At 44.0% G+C, this 20,451-nt stretch overlaps 1 protein-coding gene across 1 annotated transcript in view; it reads left to right on the top strand.

Moving 5' to 3' along the window:
* LOC117057008 overlaps positions 1 to 20,451 on the top strand; it is an 89,373-nt gene that overhangs the window by 1,267 nt on the left and 67,655 nt on the right. The window contains exons 3-13 of the mRNA XM_033167723.1: positions 619 to 756; positions 1,533 to 1,716; positions 2,573 to 2,709; positions 10,631 to 10,734; positions 11,680 to 11,845; positions 13,103 to 13,285; positions 13,836 to 13,988; positions 14,246 to 14,390; positions 15,276 to 15,434; positions 18,306 to 18,424; positions 19,262 to 19,510. Coding sequence (XP_033023614.1) covers positions 619 to 756; positions 1,533 to 1,716; positions 2,573 to 2,709; positions 10,631 to 10,734; positions 11,680 to 11,845; positions 13,103 to 13,285; positions 13,836 to 13,988; positions 14,246 to 14,390; positions 15,276 to 15,434; positions 18,306 to 18,424; positions 19,262 to 19,510 — 1,737 coding nt within the window. The remainder of the gene's footprint in view (positions 1 to 618; positions 757 to 1,532; positions 1,717 to 2,572; positions 2,710 to 10,630; positions 10,735 to 11,679; positions 11,846 to 13,102; positions 13,286 to 13,835; positions 13,989 to 14,245; positions 14,391 to 15,275; positions 15,435 to 18,305; positions 18,425 to 19,261; positions 19,511 to 20,451) is intronic.

The following is a 20,451-nucleotide window of genomic DNA, read 5'->3' as shown; positions in this document are numbered from 1 at the left end:
CAGAAATAATTATTGGGCACCACATATATTGGGTCACCCCCATGACACATGTCCACCTTTCATCTAACTGAATGGCCGTCACCATCAGAGATGATAAAAGCATAGTCTCAAAGCCCAAAGGGAAGCAATTATTTCCAAGTGATTTTATACTGTGAAGTGCCCTGTAATCTTTGGATGAGGGGCAGTAGAGAGAGAGAGAGAGAGAGAGAACACACACCGCACTATTACTATGCAGTTTCCTCTTGTTTCATTCACAGGCACACTGGGATTGGCCGTGAAATGGAGATGCTCTTTTTGCCCAGAAGTGGCTGAAGAAACAAATACATTTTTTACCATTATACAATGAATTAGTTTCTACAAACACTCACACACAGCTCCCTATCCTCTGTCCGGACAAGCACATTCTAGTCAGGCAAATGTTGGGGGGGGGGGTTGTGGGAAGGCAAGGCCAATTGTGTGTGTGTGAGAGAGAGGGGGAGTTCCAAGGGCTAAGACCCTGCAGAGCCATCTCTCTCTCCCCACCCAATGCACTTTCTGTTGGGCTGCAGGTTCGAATTATCATGCACTTCGGAGCCCAATATAATAATTCCCTTTTGTTGTCTTGCGATTGTTAATTAGGTGGATGTCCTGGGGAAATGCCCAACCAGATATCAGCAGAAAGGGCCTCTCCTTTTGAAGACAAAAGATTTAAACCTGTGTTCTCACCGGTTTTCTGGATTTACTTCTCTGAGGTCTGTTGCTTTGCCCAATGCACCAGTAAGTACTGTTGAACCTCTTGTTCTTCCACTATTTCTTTCAAGAAGCTAGCTATGGTGTCACTCAAGAACTTATATGCGTTAAAAACACGAGCAACTATTTATCAAGAGGCAATTCACTGTGTTGAGCCTGTAGACACATTGGGGAATGGTAGGAAGTAGATCAGGCTCTTTTATTTCTGTGCTAGTTTCACATAATCATAAGCCTGCCCCTTCCTGTTTTGTATAATTCTGTAAAGCCACATGAAAAAATATACATTTAAATGGTATGCACTTTTTTCCTGAAATGCGTTTCCCCCAAAATATGCATTTTTGTGCACTCTTTTCCTGTAAAATGTACATTTTAAAACTGAAATGGCATCACAACATTTGGAGGAATACACAGCTTGTTTGGCCTGATGTGTAGTATGCATTTAAAGCATTGTCATACCACTTTAAACAGTCGTGGTTTTCACACACACAAAGAATCCTGGGAGGTGTGGTTTGTTAAGGGTGCTGAGAGTTGTTAGCTGGCCCTTGTTCCCCTCACAGAGCTAAAATTCTTAGAGTAATTCAACAATCACACCCTTTTCACAGGGAACCTTGGGAACTGTAGCTATGTGAGGGGAAAGGGGGGTCTCCTGACAAGTCTCCACACCCTTAACAAATGACTTTCCCAGAATTCTTTGGGGGAAGCCATGGCTGTTTAAAGTGTCATCATAGTGCTATAAATGTATGGTGTGAATGTGGCCTAAGTGGACGTTTGATCATCTCTCTATCCCTATGTTTTAGCCTGAGCAGCTGCTCCTATCATCCAAGCTTGAGTGTGTTCAGAAGTTCGAGGAGGGAATCCTGGAAGAATCCCAATGTATAGAGTCTCATCTCACTACTTCTCCTGGGAGGAAGGGCAGCGGAGTGAAGACCCAGACTCGGATGGCAATGAAACTGTTCCAAACGGAAGCTGAAATCACAGCACATGAAAGTGGTTGGTGCCTGATCCTGTTACCATGTTTATTTGCGCCATCCCCAAGCCAAGTGCCCTCTCTTCTCTGCAGGCTGATCATCTAAAGAGCCAAGAGGGTGTGATTTTCATTCCCATCATGACCTTGGGTTGGGTAGAGAGGGAGGAAAATCACAGCTTCTTACGTGTGTGTGTGTGTGTGTGTGTGTGTGTCATGTCCACTTTTGTGCCAACACCAATCCCTGGCATGACACACACACACACACACACACACACAAAAAGTGTGGCTCTTGAGTTGAAAATGTTTACCCACCCTGGGTTAGTGAATGCTTCTAAGCAATGACGAGTTAGTAAAAAGTCTTCTTTTACTGCCCTTGCTTGGGGTATAAGACTTCTTTTACCCCACATATAAGGCTACAATGTCATTTGGGATGGGGGAGACAGTTGATACTATTTAAAGGCAAACCTACTCAATTCACACTTCTGTAAACAATGCGCAAAGTAAAACACAGCCAACCTTTGAAATTTGCACTTTTATGAATTCTGCAATGCTGTTGTTCTCCAGCCAAGTCATGTCTACAGAAAAGCATATCCTTGGATAAAGCATGTGTAGAGATGCATATTTTAAAGGGGGGGGGTCACAGTTTAGTATTTTAGATTAGCAGAAATTTGCACTAAAGGGATGGTGAATTGTCAATATTCCCAAAGGCTAATAAAATAAATAAATGTGTATGATGATGTAAGATATTGCAAATTGTGATGGGAGGGAGGACTGAAGCTGAGAGTTCAGTGCCTTTCTGGTGGTTTTCCTAAGGCCACAGAATGATGACTGTGTGTCTCAATTGTTCCCCGTTGCCTGGTTTTACGTCTGCAATAGACATCAAGGATATCTACGAGAGCAGCCTGTTATATGAAAGAGAAAAAACAGCACGTTGGCTGGGAAAGGAGGATGAGGTGGTGGTGGTCTCCGAAATACTACAGAAGCTCTGTATGAATCCTAGAGTGGATTCCGAGGCAAGTTGTTATATAATATTTTATTTTGTCACAGGTATTGGTTATTGCTGGTGTTGAAAATGTGGCACTTGCATGTGAGAAATGGAATTCTTGCGCTCTTCCTCTGCCCCTGCCCCCCAAAAAGATTGATAGCCTTGTTGTCCAATAATTTGCACAAGCCTTTTTAAAACCCATCATGCATCATGTTTCATGGACCGGAATCTAGCTGCAGGCAAATTGTATTTGTGTTTGGGGTGAGTGTGTCGTGTGAATCAGCCCTGAGATGTATTGGCTCCAAAGGGCCCAAGATAAATATGTGCTTTTCATCAATGTTCTATGTGTCCCTGGGTTGAGAGGTCACCGTAGGAGACCATAGCCCCAGTCAGAAGAACAGATTCAGGGTCACTTGTGCTGAGTTACATTCCCTCCTGGCCTGTTATCCGATGACCATTCTTTTCTTAGCCCAGCCTCTGAGAGCTATTGTCACTGGTAACAAAACAGAAGGTCTTGCCTAAGTTCTTTTGTGTTTATTTTATTTCCTACCTTAACCATAAAAAGCACTCCTTTTACATATGCTGGAGTTGAATGCTTTGGAGAGAATTATTGAAATTTATACATAGGGCAACCAAATACACAAACACACCCTTTCTCACACTCGACAATTACCCTAATCCAACACCCCACAGAGCACAGATGTAGAATACAGGCTGCAGCCAAGCGGAAACGCGTGAACATAAAATAAAAACAAAAACATGTCCTATACAATAAGTAAACTAACATGGTTCCAGTTACAGGTGGGTTGCCGTGTTGGTCTGCCGTAGTCAAAACAAAATAAAAAATTCTTTCCAGTAGCACCTTAGAGACCAACTAAGTTTGTTCTTGGTATAAGCTTTCGTGTGCATGCACACTTCTTCAGATACTGCTGATATCTGAAGGTATCTGAAGAAGTGTGCATGCACACAAAAGCTCATACCAAGAACAAACTTAGTTGGTCTCTAAGGTGCTACTGGAAAGAATTTTTTATTTTGTTTAAACTAACATGAATAGCAGGATATTAACTCTCTAGGGAGCCCACGTGACTTTTCTAGGTTGAGCAGCCTTCACTGCTCAAATTTAGGTGTAATAAACATTACAGGCCTGTCCAAACCAGACTCATATTCATTCATACACACACACACACACACACACACATATATATGTATATATATATATCACCCAAGGTAGCAATTACTTTTGCCTTGGTGGTTCATATAGTCTACAGTGTAGCATAGAGTGAATGGTACCCTCAATCCAGGGGCGTTCTTAGCCGCTGCATGAAGGGGTGCTGGGAGGCGGATTCGGGAGTCTTTGCGGGTTGCAAAGACTCCCGAATCCACCGCCCGGGCTCCCTTGGCGGAGCACAAGTCGGGGCAAGGAGAGGGACGGCCCCTCTCCATGCCCCAGCTCCTCAAGCCAGCCAGCAGCGGAGCTCGGCAAAGAGGCAAGGGGCGGGCCAGCCAGGAGGGGGTGTCACCCCACCTGGCTGGCCCGCCCCTTGCCTCCATGCCGAGCTGTGCCGCTGGAAGGGGGGCTATTTTCGGCGCTGCTGGGGCGGAGCCGCAGGGGCGGCCAGCGAGGGGGGTGACACCCCTCCTCGCTGGCCGCCCTTGCGGCTCCACCCCGGCAGTGCCGAAAATAGCCTAAAAATATTTTTTTTAAAAGTAATATTTTTTTTTAAAGCCCAGTGGGCGGGGCTGCCCCGGTGTGTCACCCCTAGCACGGGCGCTGCCCGGGCCCCCCCGCCCCCCTCCCCTCCCCTGCGACACCCCTGTCTCAATCTATTACAGGCATAGGCAAACTCAGCCCTCCAGATGTTTTGGGACTACAACTCCCATGTTCCCTAGCTAACAGGACCAGCGGTCAGGGATGATGGGAATTGCAGTCTCAAAACATCTGGAGGGGCAAGTTTGCCTATGCCTGATCTATTAACTACAACATGCACAGAAGCACCAATCCAGACAGTGTTATCTGTACATAGCCTGTGAAATTTAACATAATGCCACATGCAAATGTGCCACAGCATTGTTTACGTTTGTCCTTTATTGTGTTATTCCTTTTCATCATTTTTCTTGTTCCTTTTTTTTTTTGAGGTTTGCAACTGTTTTCTCTACTAGCGTAACAAAATGAAGGACAAACAGATGTTATTTTTTTAAAAAAAAAACACAACAAAGGTCACTGCTCGTTTTGTAACTGAGGACAAGGAATTGAGTTGTTGTTTTTAATGGCAGTTTTATTTCAGCGAAGTGTTGACATTCTTAACGGGTCGCACTTATTCAGTGATTCCTGCATTGCAGCGGATTGGATTAGGTGACCCTTCGGCGTCCCTTCCAACAATTCTATGAGTTTCCTTATTCACCTGTAGAGAAAGCTGGCAAGCCGAATAAATCAAATAGCAACAAAGTGGAGGAAAACCCAAACTGTCTGCCTGCATAGTGGCTTTCATTCTGGAGAACTGTCAACCCATCAGACCATCCATCTTTGAAGCAGAATTTCCCCACCCCCCACCCCTCCTTTTCTCCACTTTTGGACAGCTTCTTCCTTCCCACTTCCCGCCCTGCCCGACACTTCTGCCCCCTTAACGCCCCATTGCTTAATCTGCATTTAAATCCAATCCCTTTGCACAATGGCGTTTGAAATAACTCTATAAGGCTCCCTGGTGAGTGGCGTGCTTTCCCTCCTCTCCTCTGAATGAGAATCGGGGAGCTTCTCCCCCCCACCCCCCAACATTTATCCTTGGCTTTTTTGTCGCCTGAATGTAGCGCCCCCATTCAAAGCCAAAACAATGCAAGGGACAAATAAGGCTATCCATGGCTAGTAAGGGTGTGTTTTCCCAGGCTGTGCTGTGGACATTTCCCATCAGCTTCTTCCTGGACCAGGCATCTTTAAAAAGATGGTTGGAGAGAAGGAGATAGGAATGAAGGAAGGGGAGGGTGAATGGGTTGGAGCCAACACCATAATACCCGGGGGGGGGGAGATGCTCTTAGCAATGAAAACAGCAGATAGCCTGTTCAGGACCGAAACAGGCATGCTATGAATAATTTGTCCCTCTTTAAAGGCATGCACAAATTACCATATGAAGACTTGCAGTAGTGCCTTCCAAAATCTAAATGACACCCAGTTGATACAAGGAAAGGTAATTCTTTCTGTTCCTTCAAGGAGACAAAAGGACACATCAGCAACTAAGAGAGTAGCAGAGCAAAGGATGCAGGAGAAATTCATTTCTGTTCACATTGAAAGGCCGGCCTACCTAATCTGCAGTTTCCGAAACAATACGTGAACCAAAACTGAGCCATCCTTTGACAGTCTCTGAATTTTGCAGTGCGGTTCTCCATCTGTGCAACGTCTGCCAAATACACAAGGGGAGAGTGTGCACAATAATATTGCATGTCAGTGAAAAAGCCCATTTTGTAAGCATTTTTATGGCTGCATTTTATTAGGGGAAACTGTTTTGCCAAAAAAATGTGTATATTAGGAGAAATTGGCACACAAAGGTACTTTTGAATTTACATGAGGACTTTTAAAAGCAAAAAAATGAGGTGGATACTTAAGACTTGAGAAATGGAGAGAATAAAAATAAAAAAATGGCACTTTTGCCCATCCCTCAATAGAGTGCATGCTTGGCATATATAGTGTTACCAGGTTAAATCCCTGGCATGCCCCAGTAGGGCTGGAAAAGACCCAGAAGTCAAATTCAGGAGGGAAGGTATTGAGCAGATTCTTATTTAAATGCAAACTGAACTGACTCCCCCCCCCCCAATCCCTAGTTCTATATCTCCTTGCGTTCCTTTGGGGGATATTCATAAACATTATATAGAAATAAATAAGATGGTGTCCCTCCTCCTTTTTCCATTTTTCTTTTAACAAGGTTTGCATAAACAAAAAAAAAAGCCAAACATCAAAATACACAACAAAAACTGTCATAAAGGCAAAGAGAATAAAAATGCAAGACAAAAAAGAGCTAGCAAAATAAAAATAAAAATGAATCATGCAAAATATATTCCCTGGTGGAATACAAGGTTCATATTCACACAAAATGCATCAAGTATTCATAAATGTTGCCAGATAAAATTGTATTTTGTAGGAATGTGCCAACCATGAGTTTATTCAGTCTTATAAATCACAAACAACTTCCAAAACAGATTCAAAGTCTGTTTGAAGTCCCTGAAAGCACATGGCCTAGTTTTTCCACAGATGGCAATAAACATGACTTTTCAAAACCATACATCCAAAGAGTAGCAATTATTATTGTTCTATCCTTGAGAGATCACAAAATAGGTGGTGATCAGCAGATGTAAAATTTATTGTTGACTAATAAAAGCTGCAGTAAAAGGTAAAGGTAAAAGGACCCCTGACCGTTAGGTCCAGTCGCGGACGACTCTGGGGTTGCAGCGGACGACTCTGGGGTTGCAGTTTTCCACGTGCCCCCCCCCACTCCACATTCTAAAATAAATAAATAGATGATTAAAAGAAACCGACTCTTTGTGTAAGGTAGTAAAGGAAGACCTTCCCCTGCTTAATCATTTCAGGAAGACCTTTTAAACACTTTCCTGTTTTTCGCTGCTCTGACAGCACAAGCCCACAGAGTGGTCCCATCAGAGTAGGAACTGGGGGGCAGATGTCAAGGGCCCCATTCAGTAGAACAAGCTGGTGGGCCCCCAAATACAACAAGGCTGCCTTACCACAATTTTAAGTAAGTTAAATAATACACACACCTATCCAAGGAAACCCCCTCCACCTTTAATGTGAATCCATCCCACTTCTGATTAATTTGAATGCATCCAATGGTGGATCCCGTCTCCACTGTGAACTATCCATGGTGCTGACTCATGCACCAGCCAACCTAGATTATTGCCATACCCAATCAGAACACCCTTGGGGATCCCAGCTTGGAATGGGAGAGTTTCCAAGCAAACACACATCTGGGCTTTCACCCCAAGCAGGGCCTGAGAAATCATCAAAGAAAGAAGGGAAAATCCAGTGTTGCCAGCAACTCTTTCACATGTGCTTCCAGTTTTGAAGAAAACTGGTTCCAGCCTCCTTAAGGCTGCACCCTTAAAAGCAACTGAAGATAACTGGTGCAATTGGTTCATTGATCGCTTGTACTTTCATAGGTGTGGTTCTATGAAATCAAAGAGAATTGCTTGTAACTCATGTCTGAAGATTAGGGATGGGGAAGAAATTTGATTCAGTATGCATTTAAAGGTGAGACTGTTTCCTTCGCAAAACAGTAAACAAACAGAAACACAGCCATCATTCAAAATTCACACTTCTCCAAATTTCTGCAAGGCGATTCTGCAGCCAAGTAAGGTATACAAAAGTGCATATGCTGGGGGGCAATGCATATGTTAGTGAAAACAACTTACAAAAATGCATTATTATCCTGGCAAATGCACGATTACAAGCAAAGTATTTTAATAACAGCAGCAAGCTGTGACTTGGGGAGTTAAAAGTCTTCTTATCTTGCTCCTTTGCTTGTACACAGTCTCGCAAACAATTTGGTAAATTTCTTCCAAAATGAAGAAATTACACCAGCTTCCTAACGAAAGCACTCACACCTGAGGTTTCAATCACTTTATCAGGAGAATCTTTGATGAAGTCACATGTCATCTCTTTGCTTCTCCTCCACAATGAGATACTTTTCTCCTTTTATCTTATTTTGCACTTCCCCCCCGAGGATTCTCTTACATCTGGCAGCTGTAATTATAAATCATATGAATAGTCTATGGCTTTTAAAATGTGTTTGTGGGAGAGGGGTTATCGGTTTGCTTTTTATTTTGTTTCGTTTTGTAATTTGTGTTTTCATTTTGCGTTTTTCTGTTGTGATCTGCCCTAAGATCTTCAGATGAAGGACAGTATACAAATTTTATAAGTGCAATTGTTGTTGTTGTTGTTGTTTTGGAAGAATGCATTAAAAATGTGCATGTTAGGACAAATTTGCCTTAAAATGCTGATGAATTTTCATGAAAAAACACACACAGCCTCCGCTATGCAAATGGATGTGGAAATGCGAATTTAAAATAAGAAACCAAAGCTTGACAGATTTGCCCATTTCCACTGAAGACAGAATTCAAAGGACTTGAGAGCAGGCAATTTGACTGCACTTTGCTAACATCCTTGGCAGGGCATGGGCGGTGGGGTGGGGGAAGGAAATTACACTTGAACAAACATAATTCCTTATACATATATGTGCAGTTCTGGGTTCATTTTTCTGGTCTCGTTTGCAACGCTGCCTCCGCTGTGTCACTTAGAAGCACTGGCATCTGGCAGTCAATAAATAGCGAGCTTTGAAGGGAATAAGTGCTCCTGTTTAATATCAACCAATATCCTTTTTTATCAGGAAATAAGCCAGAAGCACCTCTTCAATTAGTCCTTTCTTTCATCCCACTGCCTTCCCAGTGTCAAATGCAAATCTATTAGATGGCTGCTTTCCTTCAGGGAGTAGCTGTGTGGATGGATTGCAGTGTTTAGACTTTGGCTGGAATTACAGAGGTTCCACAGGCCGAGGAAGAGGAAAAATAAATATTTAGGGTAGTAAGCAAGTTTCCCACCCACACACCCCAATTATTTTTTATTAGTAAAATAGAATGATTAGAAGAATCTACTGTAAGGTGCTACCTTTAAAATCCCCCAAAGCATTAGGACTGAGAACAGAGACCAGTTTTTTTTGGGGGGGGGGTTGCATTCAGCTTGTTGGGGTTTCTGTGGTTATGTTGGTTGCATGTCTGGAAGGCCATATTCTTGTTCTTCTGTTGCTTTCCGTGCACAAAAAGTATTTCAGGAAGAACCCCTCTTGTTTTGCTTGCTTCTTAGCTTTTTCTGCCTTTCATTTGTGGTGCTGAGCTCCAGATGGTAGTTATTTGACTGTCTACTTAGTTGCTTATTATTCAAAGGCATGTGGCCTACAATATATTTAAATCATAGAATAGAATCATAGAATCATAGAGTTGGAAGAGACCACAAGGGCCATCCAGTCCAACCCCCTGCCAAGCAGGAAACACTGTCAAAGCATTCCTGACAGATGGCTGTCAAGCCTCTGCTTAAAGACCTCCAAAGAAAGAGACTCCACCACACTCCTTGGCAGCAAATTCCACTGTATAAGCATTATTACATTATGCCATCTTTTAATCATACAAAACACCTACCATTCACTATATGCATTCCTTCATTGCAGGGGCTTAGACTGGATGACCCTTGGGGTCCCTTCCAACTCAACAATTCTATTATTTGTTTTGTTGTTGTTGTTAATTTAATAGCCTTCCCTTCAGCCCAAGGTTCTAGAGTGAGTCACAATAATTTAAAATATGTTAAAAATCACAACAAATTACAATCCCAAGATTAGGTGGACTCTAGAAATATATACCCCAATATATACAATAGGCACACCACAACACAACCTTCTATAACTGGATGCATACTGGTAGCAAAACAACATCTCGGTCTATCGAAAGCTATGCCCCTCCAATTCAGGCAAGATGGAAATCCCTGCAAGATGGGGGAAATTAATAATTTACCTTGGAGACCACTGTAAACAATCGAACTCTTTTGCAGGATTTGAATAACACTCGTAGTGTAACGAGAACTAGGGTTATATGGGATACTTTAAAAATTGGAGTGACTTAAAATACACAGCCGAAAAGGACTAGAGATGGAACACACGAAAGGGTGGGAGGAAGTCCAGAGATTCGGGTGAATCTTTGTTTACTTACCTTTTTATTACTTAAGACTTTGAATGTAACCTTTAATTTGTAAAACCAAATAAAATTATTATATAAAAAGAGAAAAAGAAAATCCATGCAACTGTCTCCGGCAGAGATCCTGAAAGCTTTGGTGATTGTTTTGGAGCTGAAGATTTGGAGTTCAGTTGATAAGACACGTGAACCAGATTTCTGTCCTTTCCTTCTAGTCTGCCAACCTGTTCATGGCATTGGTGTTTGAACTTCGGCTTCTCTCTGCTGGTGCCTTGCTGAGCCTGTGGCAGGAATCTTCATCAAAGTGTCAAGGCAACTGGTAAGACAGTTTCAAAATGGCAGTTTGGTTTGGGTAGATTTGCCAGCTCTGAACTCCAAGAGCTTTTCTGCCCCTTTCACCCAGGATTTCCCTCCCAGGTGCCTTCCACTTGTACTGGACTACAACTCGTGCCACCCCTGTGTATTTAGTATTTTGTGTTGCCTGGGGCAGCCACTTATCCATTGCCAAAAAGAAGTTCTAAGAAGGGACACAGATCTGCATATGATTTACACAGCCATCAAGACCCTGGTGATCTTCCAGTGTTGATGGACTGCAAATTCCATCAGCTCCAGTGAACATGACCAATGGTCTGGGGGGATGGGGCTTGCCCTCCAGATGTTTGTGGACTACAGTAGGTTGCTGGAAGTTGGCCTAAAAAATTATACATTCACTCAACATGCAAGCTGTGAAGGAGTGGTTGAAGAACAGCAGCAGCAGCAAGAGTTGTGACATTCTCAAAGAAGAACCATGATCATTCTGTGGGACCCACCCACCTTAGAGACTTCTGGAAGAAGATAACAGCCAACGGGGTGTGTTCAACTAACTTATTCAGGGTAAACCCATTGGAATTAAGGGTCGTGATGTTCTTAGGTCCATTGATCTCAATGTGTCTCTGATTAAAAGTTCTGATTAAAAGTTAATTGAATGCAACCCAATGTTTCTGCAACTAGCAACAAAAACAGCTACTTCAAAACTATATATTTATTTCCATCCTGACTATGCTGTAGCTCAGTTGTAGAGCATCTGCAAAAGCTCCAGATCCAATCCCTGGCATCTCCAAGGAGGACTGGTAGAAACGCTTGCATGAAACCCTGGAGAGCTGCTGCCAGTCCGTGTGGGCAGTACTGATCTAGATAGACCAATGGTGGGAACTCATTATAAGGCAACTTTCTACGTTCCTCTTGCGTCAAACCAGATGTGCTTTTCTTTTTGGGTTCCTTTCAGGCAACCTCTAGTGGACGCTCTCCCCTCTTGCGCCACCGAAGCCTGTGTGGTCCTGATGAAAGAGATGATCGTCTCTGAAGAAGTAGACGAGGACAAGATGGAATCATTCCTTTGGTCCCTCTCCTTCATCCCTGAGCCTACTGCAGGCATGATTGATGCTCTGGCTGTAAGCACTGAAGTGAAATTTAGCTGAGTCAAATTGGATAGCTCAGTCTGTATAGCATGAGACTCTTAATCCCAGGGTTGCAGGTTTGAGCCCTACTTTGGGTGAAAGATTCCTGCATTGCAGGGGGTTTGACTTGATGATCCTTGTGACCCCTTCCAATTCGACAATTCTATTAATCCTCCCTATTTCTGTAGAAGCACCGTATGCATGTGTATGGAATGGGACATACACCCTTGGCTATGGTCTTGGAATTGGGGTGGAGAACTGAAGATAGGGATGGGGAAGAAATATACCGGTAGTTATGTTTGCATTTAAAGGTGGACCGATTTAATTCACACTTAGCAGGGGTTCTGAAGAGCAGCACTTCGCCCTGCAACATTTTGTTGCAGTTCCCATTGGTTGGTTGTCATGATGGATTGACATAGATGTGCACAGCACCTTATATAAGGTGCAAGTGTAGGGATGGGGAATAAACCAAATCCACCTTCACATTTAAAGGTGAACTTCCCTAATTTGCACATTCTGAAACAATATGCAAACCAAAACGAAGCCATCTTTTGAAATTTACTCTTCTCAAAATTTTAAGTGTATTTCTCCAGCTATATCCTATCTACAGAAATGCATATCCTTGTGTAATGTGTGCATAGAAATGCACACATTAGTGAAAGTAGCATACAATAAAGGATTGTATTGGGGGAAGCGTTTTGCAAAAATGTGTACATTAGAGGCAAAATCCTGTGCAAAAGTGTGTATATTACAAGAAATTTGCACTAAAATGCTGGTGAATTTTCATGAGACTTTTTTAAACGTACAAACTGCTGTGGAAATGTGGGGAACTGAACATTTTTCAAGGTTTGAAAAATGAGAAGTGGGGAGAAAGCCGAAAAGGACAGCTTCAGCCATTCCTAGCTGAAGGTAGTCTGGGTGATTTGCGATGGGTCGCCAAAAGGTTCTCATTCCCGATTGCTTAACAGCAATAACAGATTCAGCTGCTGAGATGAAGACAGGTTTGGGGAGAAAACAGGAGTGGATATTTGTGTGATGGGACAGTGGACCTGAGTTCTTCTTCCATAATGAAGAAGCTAGGTATGAAGCACCATCTTCCTTCATTCCACGCCCCATTCCCCAAGCCATTATTTCATAGCTGGATCCAGTTGGTGGACCTTGAGTTTTGAATTAAAGTAGATTTCACAAGCCTGAAGTCTGCCCACCCCTGAATTACTGTAATCACAAACCTGTGTTTATATGTATTTCCAGCCTGTGCTACAGTCACCACAAAGGAGACAGAGTGCCTTTTTAGGAATAACTGCCCTGGTAAATCATTTCTGCTCCATGAGAAATGACTGTGACCATGAGCCTGCCGTTGGGGGCATTATGAGGATTCTGGAGGGACACCTGGGAAGAAAATGTGCCTTGCATGAGTCAGTAGGTATCAGCCAGGTAGGTGGTTCCGAGGCAACTTGAAAGATCAGCTTCTGTTTTCACTATATCAGCATGCCTTGTTCAGCCTTTAGTGGAACTGAAATGTCACCTATTGAAAATTGATGAATATTCAGATTTTGAAGTTCAGTTTTGGATAGCAGCCATGATGAGCCATGGTCTCCTACAGGGCTCATGTTCTTCCTTCTTCCGCTCATCCTCCAGCATCTCTGTCAGGAGGATTTTCAAGGTTTCCCCTTACATTTTTAACTGCTGCTTGCAGCAGCATCCAAACCCAACAAACTCTGGTTAATTTTAACTATGGTTTGTTGGAAAGAGGCCAACTTCAAACCATGGTTTATGAAGCTGGCTTGTTTCAATAAACTGTAGGCAAGATTAGACAAAGTTTAGGGTTCAGGTGTACAATTAAACTGTAGCTAATTGAAATTAGGGAAGCTGTGGTTTACCATAACAGTTTTAGCTGTGCAGTGCTCTGATCTTCTTAGGGGAGAGAGAGGGCGATATAAATAAAAAGAAGGCACTTTATTTCAACTTCATTTTGAATTTTCAGGTGGAACTAATTTTAAAAGCAATTGGAAATGCAGGGCTTGCAGCAGCAAGTCTTGTGCCCGTCCTGAGTTCCTGTGCGATGCTGAAAAGCAACCCTACAGAAATCCGACTGGCTGCCATAGAGGCCTTCCGGCGTGTTCCTTGTGCAGCCAACGTAGGTGGCATGCAGTTGGCTTTCCTGTGCTATTTTTGGCCTCTGTATCATGGTAAAATAAGATGTACGCAATGTGGCTGAGAACAAGGTTGGGGCAGCAAGTCAAGAGGGATGGTGGTAGGTGGGTCCTAAAATGTACACATCTCAGGTGTTTGAAGGTTCATATTCAGCATTCACCAAACTTAAGAGCTGTCACAGAGAAGGTCCTTGCCCAGAGGTACTGAACTGTTCCTTTTGCTTGCTTGCTTCCTTTTTAGCATGCTACATTAGTCCGTCTGTATCAAGCCTACAATGAGGATGTAGAAATACGAATAGCTTCTTATCTCATGGCCATGAAATGTCCAAGTGAAGAATTATTTCACCAAGTTAAATGGACTTTGCAGGAGGAGAAATCCAGCCAAGGTAAGGTGCAACCATTTAAATATTGAGCCTCAGCCTGGTCACAGCTACCCTACGTGTAAGGTCCATGGGTAGTTGCTCATGAGTAAACAGGCAAGACTCCGACCTTTCCTTTGGTAGTTTTATTGTGCATACTATGTACAGTGCAAAGCTTAAAAGTTCATGTCTGTATCAACCGACGGCAGAATCCGGGAATGGCCCCTTCCGGTTCTGACCCCAACAAAAGAGTATCGGTATATGGAATCCCCGCCTCCCTTCTTTGCATTTCACCCCTCTATGCATTCGGGGCGACAGAGATGGCGTGTCTCTCTCCTCTCCCTCTGCATGAGGGGAGTGCAGAGCCACTCCAACATCACCAGAGCCTCAGCTCTTCAGTCCCTGGGCGGCCTCCCCCTCCCCACTAGAGACGTCGCCGCTGGAGCAGGAAGTGCTACTGTCCAGGTGGGGCTGAGGCTCTCTGTAGCATCCCGAGAGCCCTTCCACTACCCTGCGCTGAGCCTGGGACAGTTCCCTGACACTAAGGAATTCTGAGAAGAGTTTTTCTTATGTACTTTATTTAAAATGAGGGACAATGCGGGTGAGGGATCCTGTCTGTTTCCCCCCAGCTTCTTGTACTGGATCTCTCCTTGCTGGCCCAGAGCTGTAGCAACAAGGAACTACAGTGGTACCTTGGTTCCAAAATGGCTTGGCTCCCAAACATATTGGCTCCTGAATGCTGCAAACCCTGAAGTGTTCTGGTTTGCAAACGATTTTCGGAAGCCAAACATCCAAAGCAGCTTCCGTGGCTTCTGATTAAGTGGATCTGAGAATACATTGCAGGTTTTGCTTATGTCTTCCCAACCCACACCTGTTCTTTAGGTTTACACCTGTCTCTTATTTGATTTTAAGTGGGTTCGTTTGTCTGGCGTCACCTCTCTGAACTTCTGGAAACAGATGACCCACTGAAGCAACACCTTAAAAATTCTCTTCCTCATGACATCATTGACAAAGAATTTGAGGGGGAGACATGGAAGTTTTCTTCATATTCAGATGTTACCTTCCACTCGGGTAGGTTTATAAACATCTGTACCTTATGGACTTCACAATGAATGAGTGATCAATGATTCCTTCAATTTTAGCTTTATAGATCAGACCACAAGCATTTGGATGAACGATAACCCCCAAATACTCAACTTTCATTTTGAAAAATAGTAGGTTTCTAGCATTTATAGAACCTAAGATATAGGGCAAAATGTACAGACACTGTTATTCGCATTTCTAAATGTAATTTCATTTATTTATTTATTTATTTATTTATTTATTTATTTATTTATTTGTATTGATAAACCCATTCATATATTTAAAACATTTCCAAGCAGTGTACAATGCTGTTGTTGTTAATGGTAAAAAACTAAAACCAATATAAAAGCATATAAAACAGGAATTTGCAGATACAAATACATCAAATAGGATCAGGGAAGGCCTGGACAAAAAGATATTTGTGAGAAACCATCCTCTTTTCTTTTTTTACTTTAACCCCTCCCCACAAAAAAAATAATCTGTGGATGCCCACTGTTATACATCAGCACAGTATATTCCTAGATCAAACATAAGGGCACAGCACTATACATTTAAATAAGTGGTAAAAGGTAAATGTAAAGGGACCGCTGACCATTAGATCCAGTCGTGTCCGACTCTGGGGTTGCGGTGCTCATCTCGCTTACTGGCCGAGGGAGCCGGCGTACAGCTTCCGGGTCATGTGGCCAGCATGACTAAGCCGCTTCTGGCGAACCAGAGCAGCGCACGGAAATGCTGTTTACCTTCCGACTGGAGCGGTACCTATTTATCTACTTGCACTTTGATGTGCTTTCGAACTGCTAGGTTGGCAGGAATATAGTGGTATACCACTTCAAACAGTCACCCCAAAGATTCAGCTTCTTTTTTCCCTTTCAGTGAAGAAACCAGAGGCTTCCCAGAGTTCTGCAATATAGATACTACTTCTCTGCTCCTCATTAGGTATCAAGGGCAACTACCAGCACCTTCAGTTCCTGACAGAGAGCAACTCAGTCCTTTTAGTCTCAGCCAGGGCCGGCACGTCCATTAAGGTGAACTAGGCAATTGCCTAGGGCGCCAAAATGGAGGGGGCGCTGGCCAGGCTGGGGCGGGACGGGCTAGCAGCAGCTTCTCCGCTGTAGCAGAGAGGTGCTGCTTGCCCCCTACACCACTCCCGTTAAAGCAGGCTTTGGCGGGGGACGGGGGGTGCCAGTAGGTGGTCTCGCCTAGGGTGCAAGAAACCCTAGCACCGGTCCTGGTCTCAGCTCAATCCCTGTGTTGTTGTTTTTTCAATGTGGCTTCTTATTTGAAGCCTCTGCTCACACATAAACCTATATTAGCCCTCTCTACAGGCTGGGAGGATGGATGGGGGGGGGGAAGTAATCCTCCTTCCCCAAAGGGTGATTACTTTCTTCCTTCTCAAAAAGCGCTCTTTTCCCAGAAGGGTCTCCAACCATTAGCTCCTATGGCAACAAATGACCTGTACTTGGCCAGCTCTTATAAGTAACAAAGCCAGACTTGTTTGGCAGATTTGACCACTTAAGCAAGTTCTTTTGTTGGCCAACAGCCTCATCACCGAGCTGAACAGCTCAGCTCAACCCCCAGACCCATTAGGATACAAAATAAATCCCTCCACAATGAAAACAAGCATATGGGTAGGCCTAACTTTCTTCCCAGTCCTAGTGCCTCCAGGCTGTGCCCCTCAACAGCCCTGCCCCAAACCCTCATTGACTGCAAGGCTGGAATGTGTCCTGGAAGAAGCTGCCTGGTGAGGCAGAGCTGCTTTCTTGCTCCCTGGCAGGTGGGTCACTTCTGACTACCAGGAGGGGGAGGGGCAAAGCAGTGGAGAGATCAGTGTGCAGCAGATGCACTGGGAAAGCCAAACCAGTGCTCCCCGTCTCCCTCCCAGTAAGCAACAGTGACCCACCTGTCAATTCTCGCTTCTATGTAGAAAACCTCTGGCTCCCCCTGTACAAAGTGTTGTGGAAATCAAACCACAAGACAATTATTATTTTTTTGCATCGCATGCCTGATTCAAAAGTGCACCAGGTCCCTTAACACATTTGTGACAAGGAGTCTTCTGAGCATGGTATAAAGTGTAATATTTGCAGCAAACAATCATTAACTTCCTCAAACAGAGTGAAAAATTACAAAAAGCTCAAAGCAGTATTTCAGCAGGTTACTGGAATAGTTGTTTGCCCCAAGATTTACCTTAAAGGTAAAGATAAAGGGACCCCTGACCGTTAGGTCCAGTCGCAGACGACTTTGGGTTTGCATGCTCATCTTGCTTTATTGACCGAGGGAGCCGGCGTACAGCTTCCGGGTCATGTGGCCAGCATGACTAAGCAGCATCTGGCGAACCAGAGCAGTGCACAGAAATGCTGTTTACCTTCCTGCCAGAATGGTGCCTATTTATCTACTTGCACTTTGACATGCTTTCAAACTGCTAGGTTGGCAGGAGCAGGGACCAAGCAATGGGAGCCCACCCCATCGTGGGGATTTGAACTGCCAACCTTCTGATCGGCAAGCCCTAGGCTCTGTGGTTTAACAAACAGCGCCACCCGCTTCCCAAGATTTACCTTACATAGCACTTATTCTGCTTTACTGGCAGACTGTGGTTTGTAGAGTTGGAAAGGACCCCAAGGGTCATGTAGTCCAACCCCCTGCAATGCAGGAATCTTTCACCCAACTTGGGGCTCAAACCCATGACCCTGAGATTAAGATTCTCATGCTCCACCAACTGAGCTGTCCCAAGCCAGCAAATGAAGAAAAGAAAGGCACTCTGCAGCCTGGTAGTGGGACAGCCCATGGGTACAGCCAACTGCTTCAACAAAACTGTGACAAAACTATTGACTGACCAGATGTTTTGACATTTTCACTTTGCAGCAGCAGCGAGCACAAATGTGGAGGCCCAGCTCATCTTTTCACCAGCGTCTTTCATCCCACGCTCAATAGCAATGAATTTCACCATCCATGCACTGGGACGAGCTATCAATCTCCTGGAGGCAAGTTCCCCTCCGAAACTTACTGATAGCTAAATTCTGCGGACAGTTTGTGTGAATAGGATTTGTCTATAGTTTGTTTTTATTGACATATTTAAATGTTCACGATTTGTACTTCCATAAAATATATCCAAATAGAAATAAAACCAGACAATTATACATAAAACAGAATTTAAAACAGGCTTCCTCAACCTCGGCCCTCCAGATATTTTTTGCCTACAACTCCCATGATCCCTAGTTAGCAGGACCAGTGGTCAGGGATGATGGGAATTGTAGTCTCAAAACATCTGGTGGGCCGAGGTTGAGGAAGCCTGATTTAAAACTTCAATAAAACATTAGCAAATAAGTGGTTGGTCAAAAGGGAAAATTCATCTGTTTAAACATCTCCAGTTCCCGCCTCTCCACCGTCCAATACTGCTGTGTTGGCTCAGCAGCTATGAGAGCCCAGTTTGTAATCCCAATGTAATTCATAGCACCACCTGCTGTTGGCCACGTGAACTGCAGCATGACGACACCCTTAGGAAAATATGTACAGGCAGCGACCATTTTGCATGTGTTCAATTGATGTGGGACCACTGATGCGTTCGTTTTGGAGCCAGAAGAGGGTGTAACAGGAGCAGGACATAACGGGGTGTAACAGGGCAGGTGGGCTTATGCACACTCTGCCAATGTGTGCAAATGCCCAGAATGCAACCCCTGCACAAAAAGGGAGTTTGCCTGTATTAGGAGAGAAATAACTGGACCAGGATCACCCAGTAAGCTATACTGCATTTCCTTTTGTGCTAATGTGCGGGGATGTTCTTATTAGTGGCCTTCTAAATACTGTCTGTCGTTTCTTAGATCGGCATACGGTTAGGGAACATGGAAGATATCGTGCAAAAGTTATTTGGCTTCCATGCAGATGAAGATGCCAAAGGAAGAGTCCGCAAGGCAGAACCTCCCATTGAGACAGGACATAAGACTTCTCCGAATAAACCAACATTTGAGAGAAATGATCCATCGTCTAAAGAAAGAAAGCCCAGCGCAAGGAAGGAAAAGCAGAAGTGCCCAAGTGGGCAGTACAATAAGATGGGCGAGTTAGCCAAAAAGGTAACTTAATATGTGGAATCCATAGTGTCCTGTTGTGAGTGCTAACCTCAGTAGAAACCATGATACCTTGGACAGCTCCACACAAGATTCAAACTGAACATATTCTAAGTTCAAATTTTGCTTCAGCAACAGACATTCTCAGGCTGAGCCTTAAATAAAAGCTGCAGTTCTGTGTCCTTGACTAGATCCATTTTTGTGGAGAGGAAGCTCTTCATTTAAAGGGGTCCAGCCTGGTGTAGCAGCTGTTAGTTCGGGCAGAGTGAGAGAGATTCTGGTTGCACTCAGGCTTTTTGAGCTGGAGTCCTCTGAGTCAGAGGAAGGCAAGACAGCATAATGTTCCATAGTGTTTTATTGCAAATGCTAACATCAGTAGAAATGGGGGCACCTTGGATAGCCCCTTTGACAGTTTGGGCTGAATACCTTCATAGAATCACAGAAGTGTAGAGTTGAAAGGGCCCCCAAGGGTCATCTAGTCCAGCTCCCTGAAATGCAGGAATCTCAGCTAAAATGTCCATAACAGATGGCCATCCAACCTCTGCCTAGAAATCCCCAAGAATGAAAAGTCTACCACCTTCCAAGGGAGTCCTCTCCAATGTCTAACAGCTCTTACTGTCAGCAAGTCCTTCTTGATGTCGAGTCGGAGCCTCCTTTCTTGCAACTTGGAGCCATTTGTTTGAGTCCTACCCTCCAGAGCAGGAGAAAACAAGCTTGCTCCATCTTCCATGAGACAGCCCTTTAGATATTTCAAGATGGCTATCATATCTCCTCTCAGTCTCCTCTTTTCCAGGCTAAATGTACCCAACTCCCTCAACCATTCCTCATAGGGCTTGGTTCCATCTTGATCGTCCTCCTCTGCACACATTCCAGCTCGTCCATATGCTTCTTAAATTATGGTGCCCAGAACTGGACACAGTACTTGAGATGGGCTCTGACCAAGGCAG

This window comes from Lacerta agilis, chromosome 13 (genome assembly GCF_009819535.1).
Source record: "Lacerta agilis isolate rLacAgi1 chromosome 13, rLacAgi1.pri, whole genome shotgun sequence".
Lineage (NCBI taxonomy): Eukaryota > Metazoa > Chordata > Lepidosauria > Squamata > Lacertidae > Lacerta > Lacerta agilis.
The sequence above is the reverse complement of the archived record's forward strand: the minus strand, read 5'-3'. Positions and strand labels throughout refer to the sequence as shown.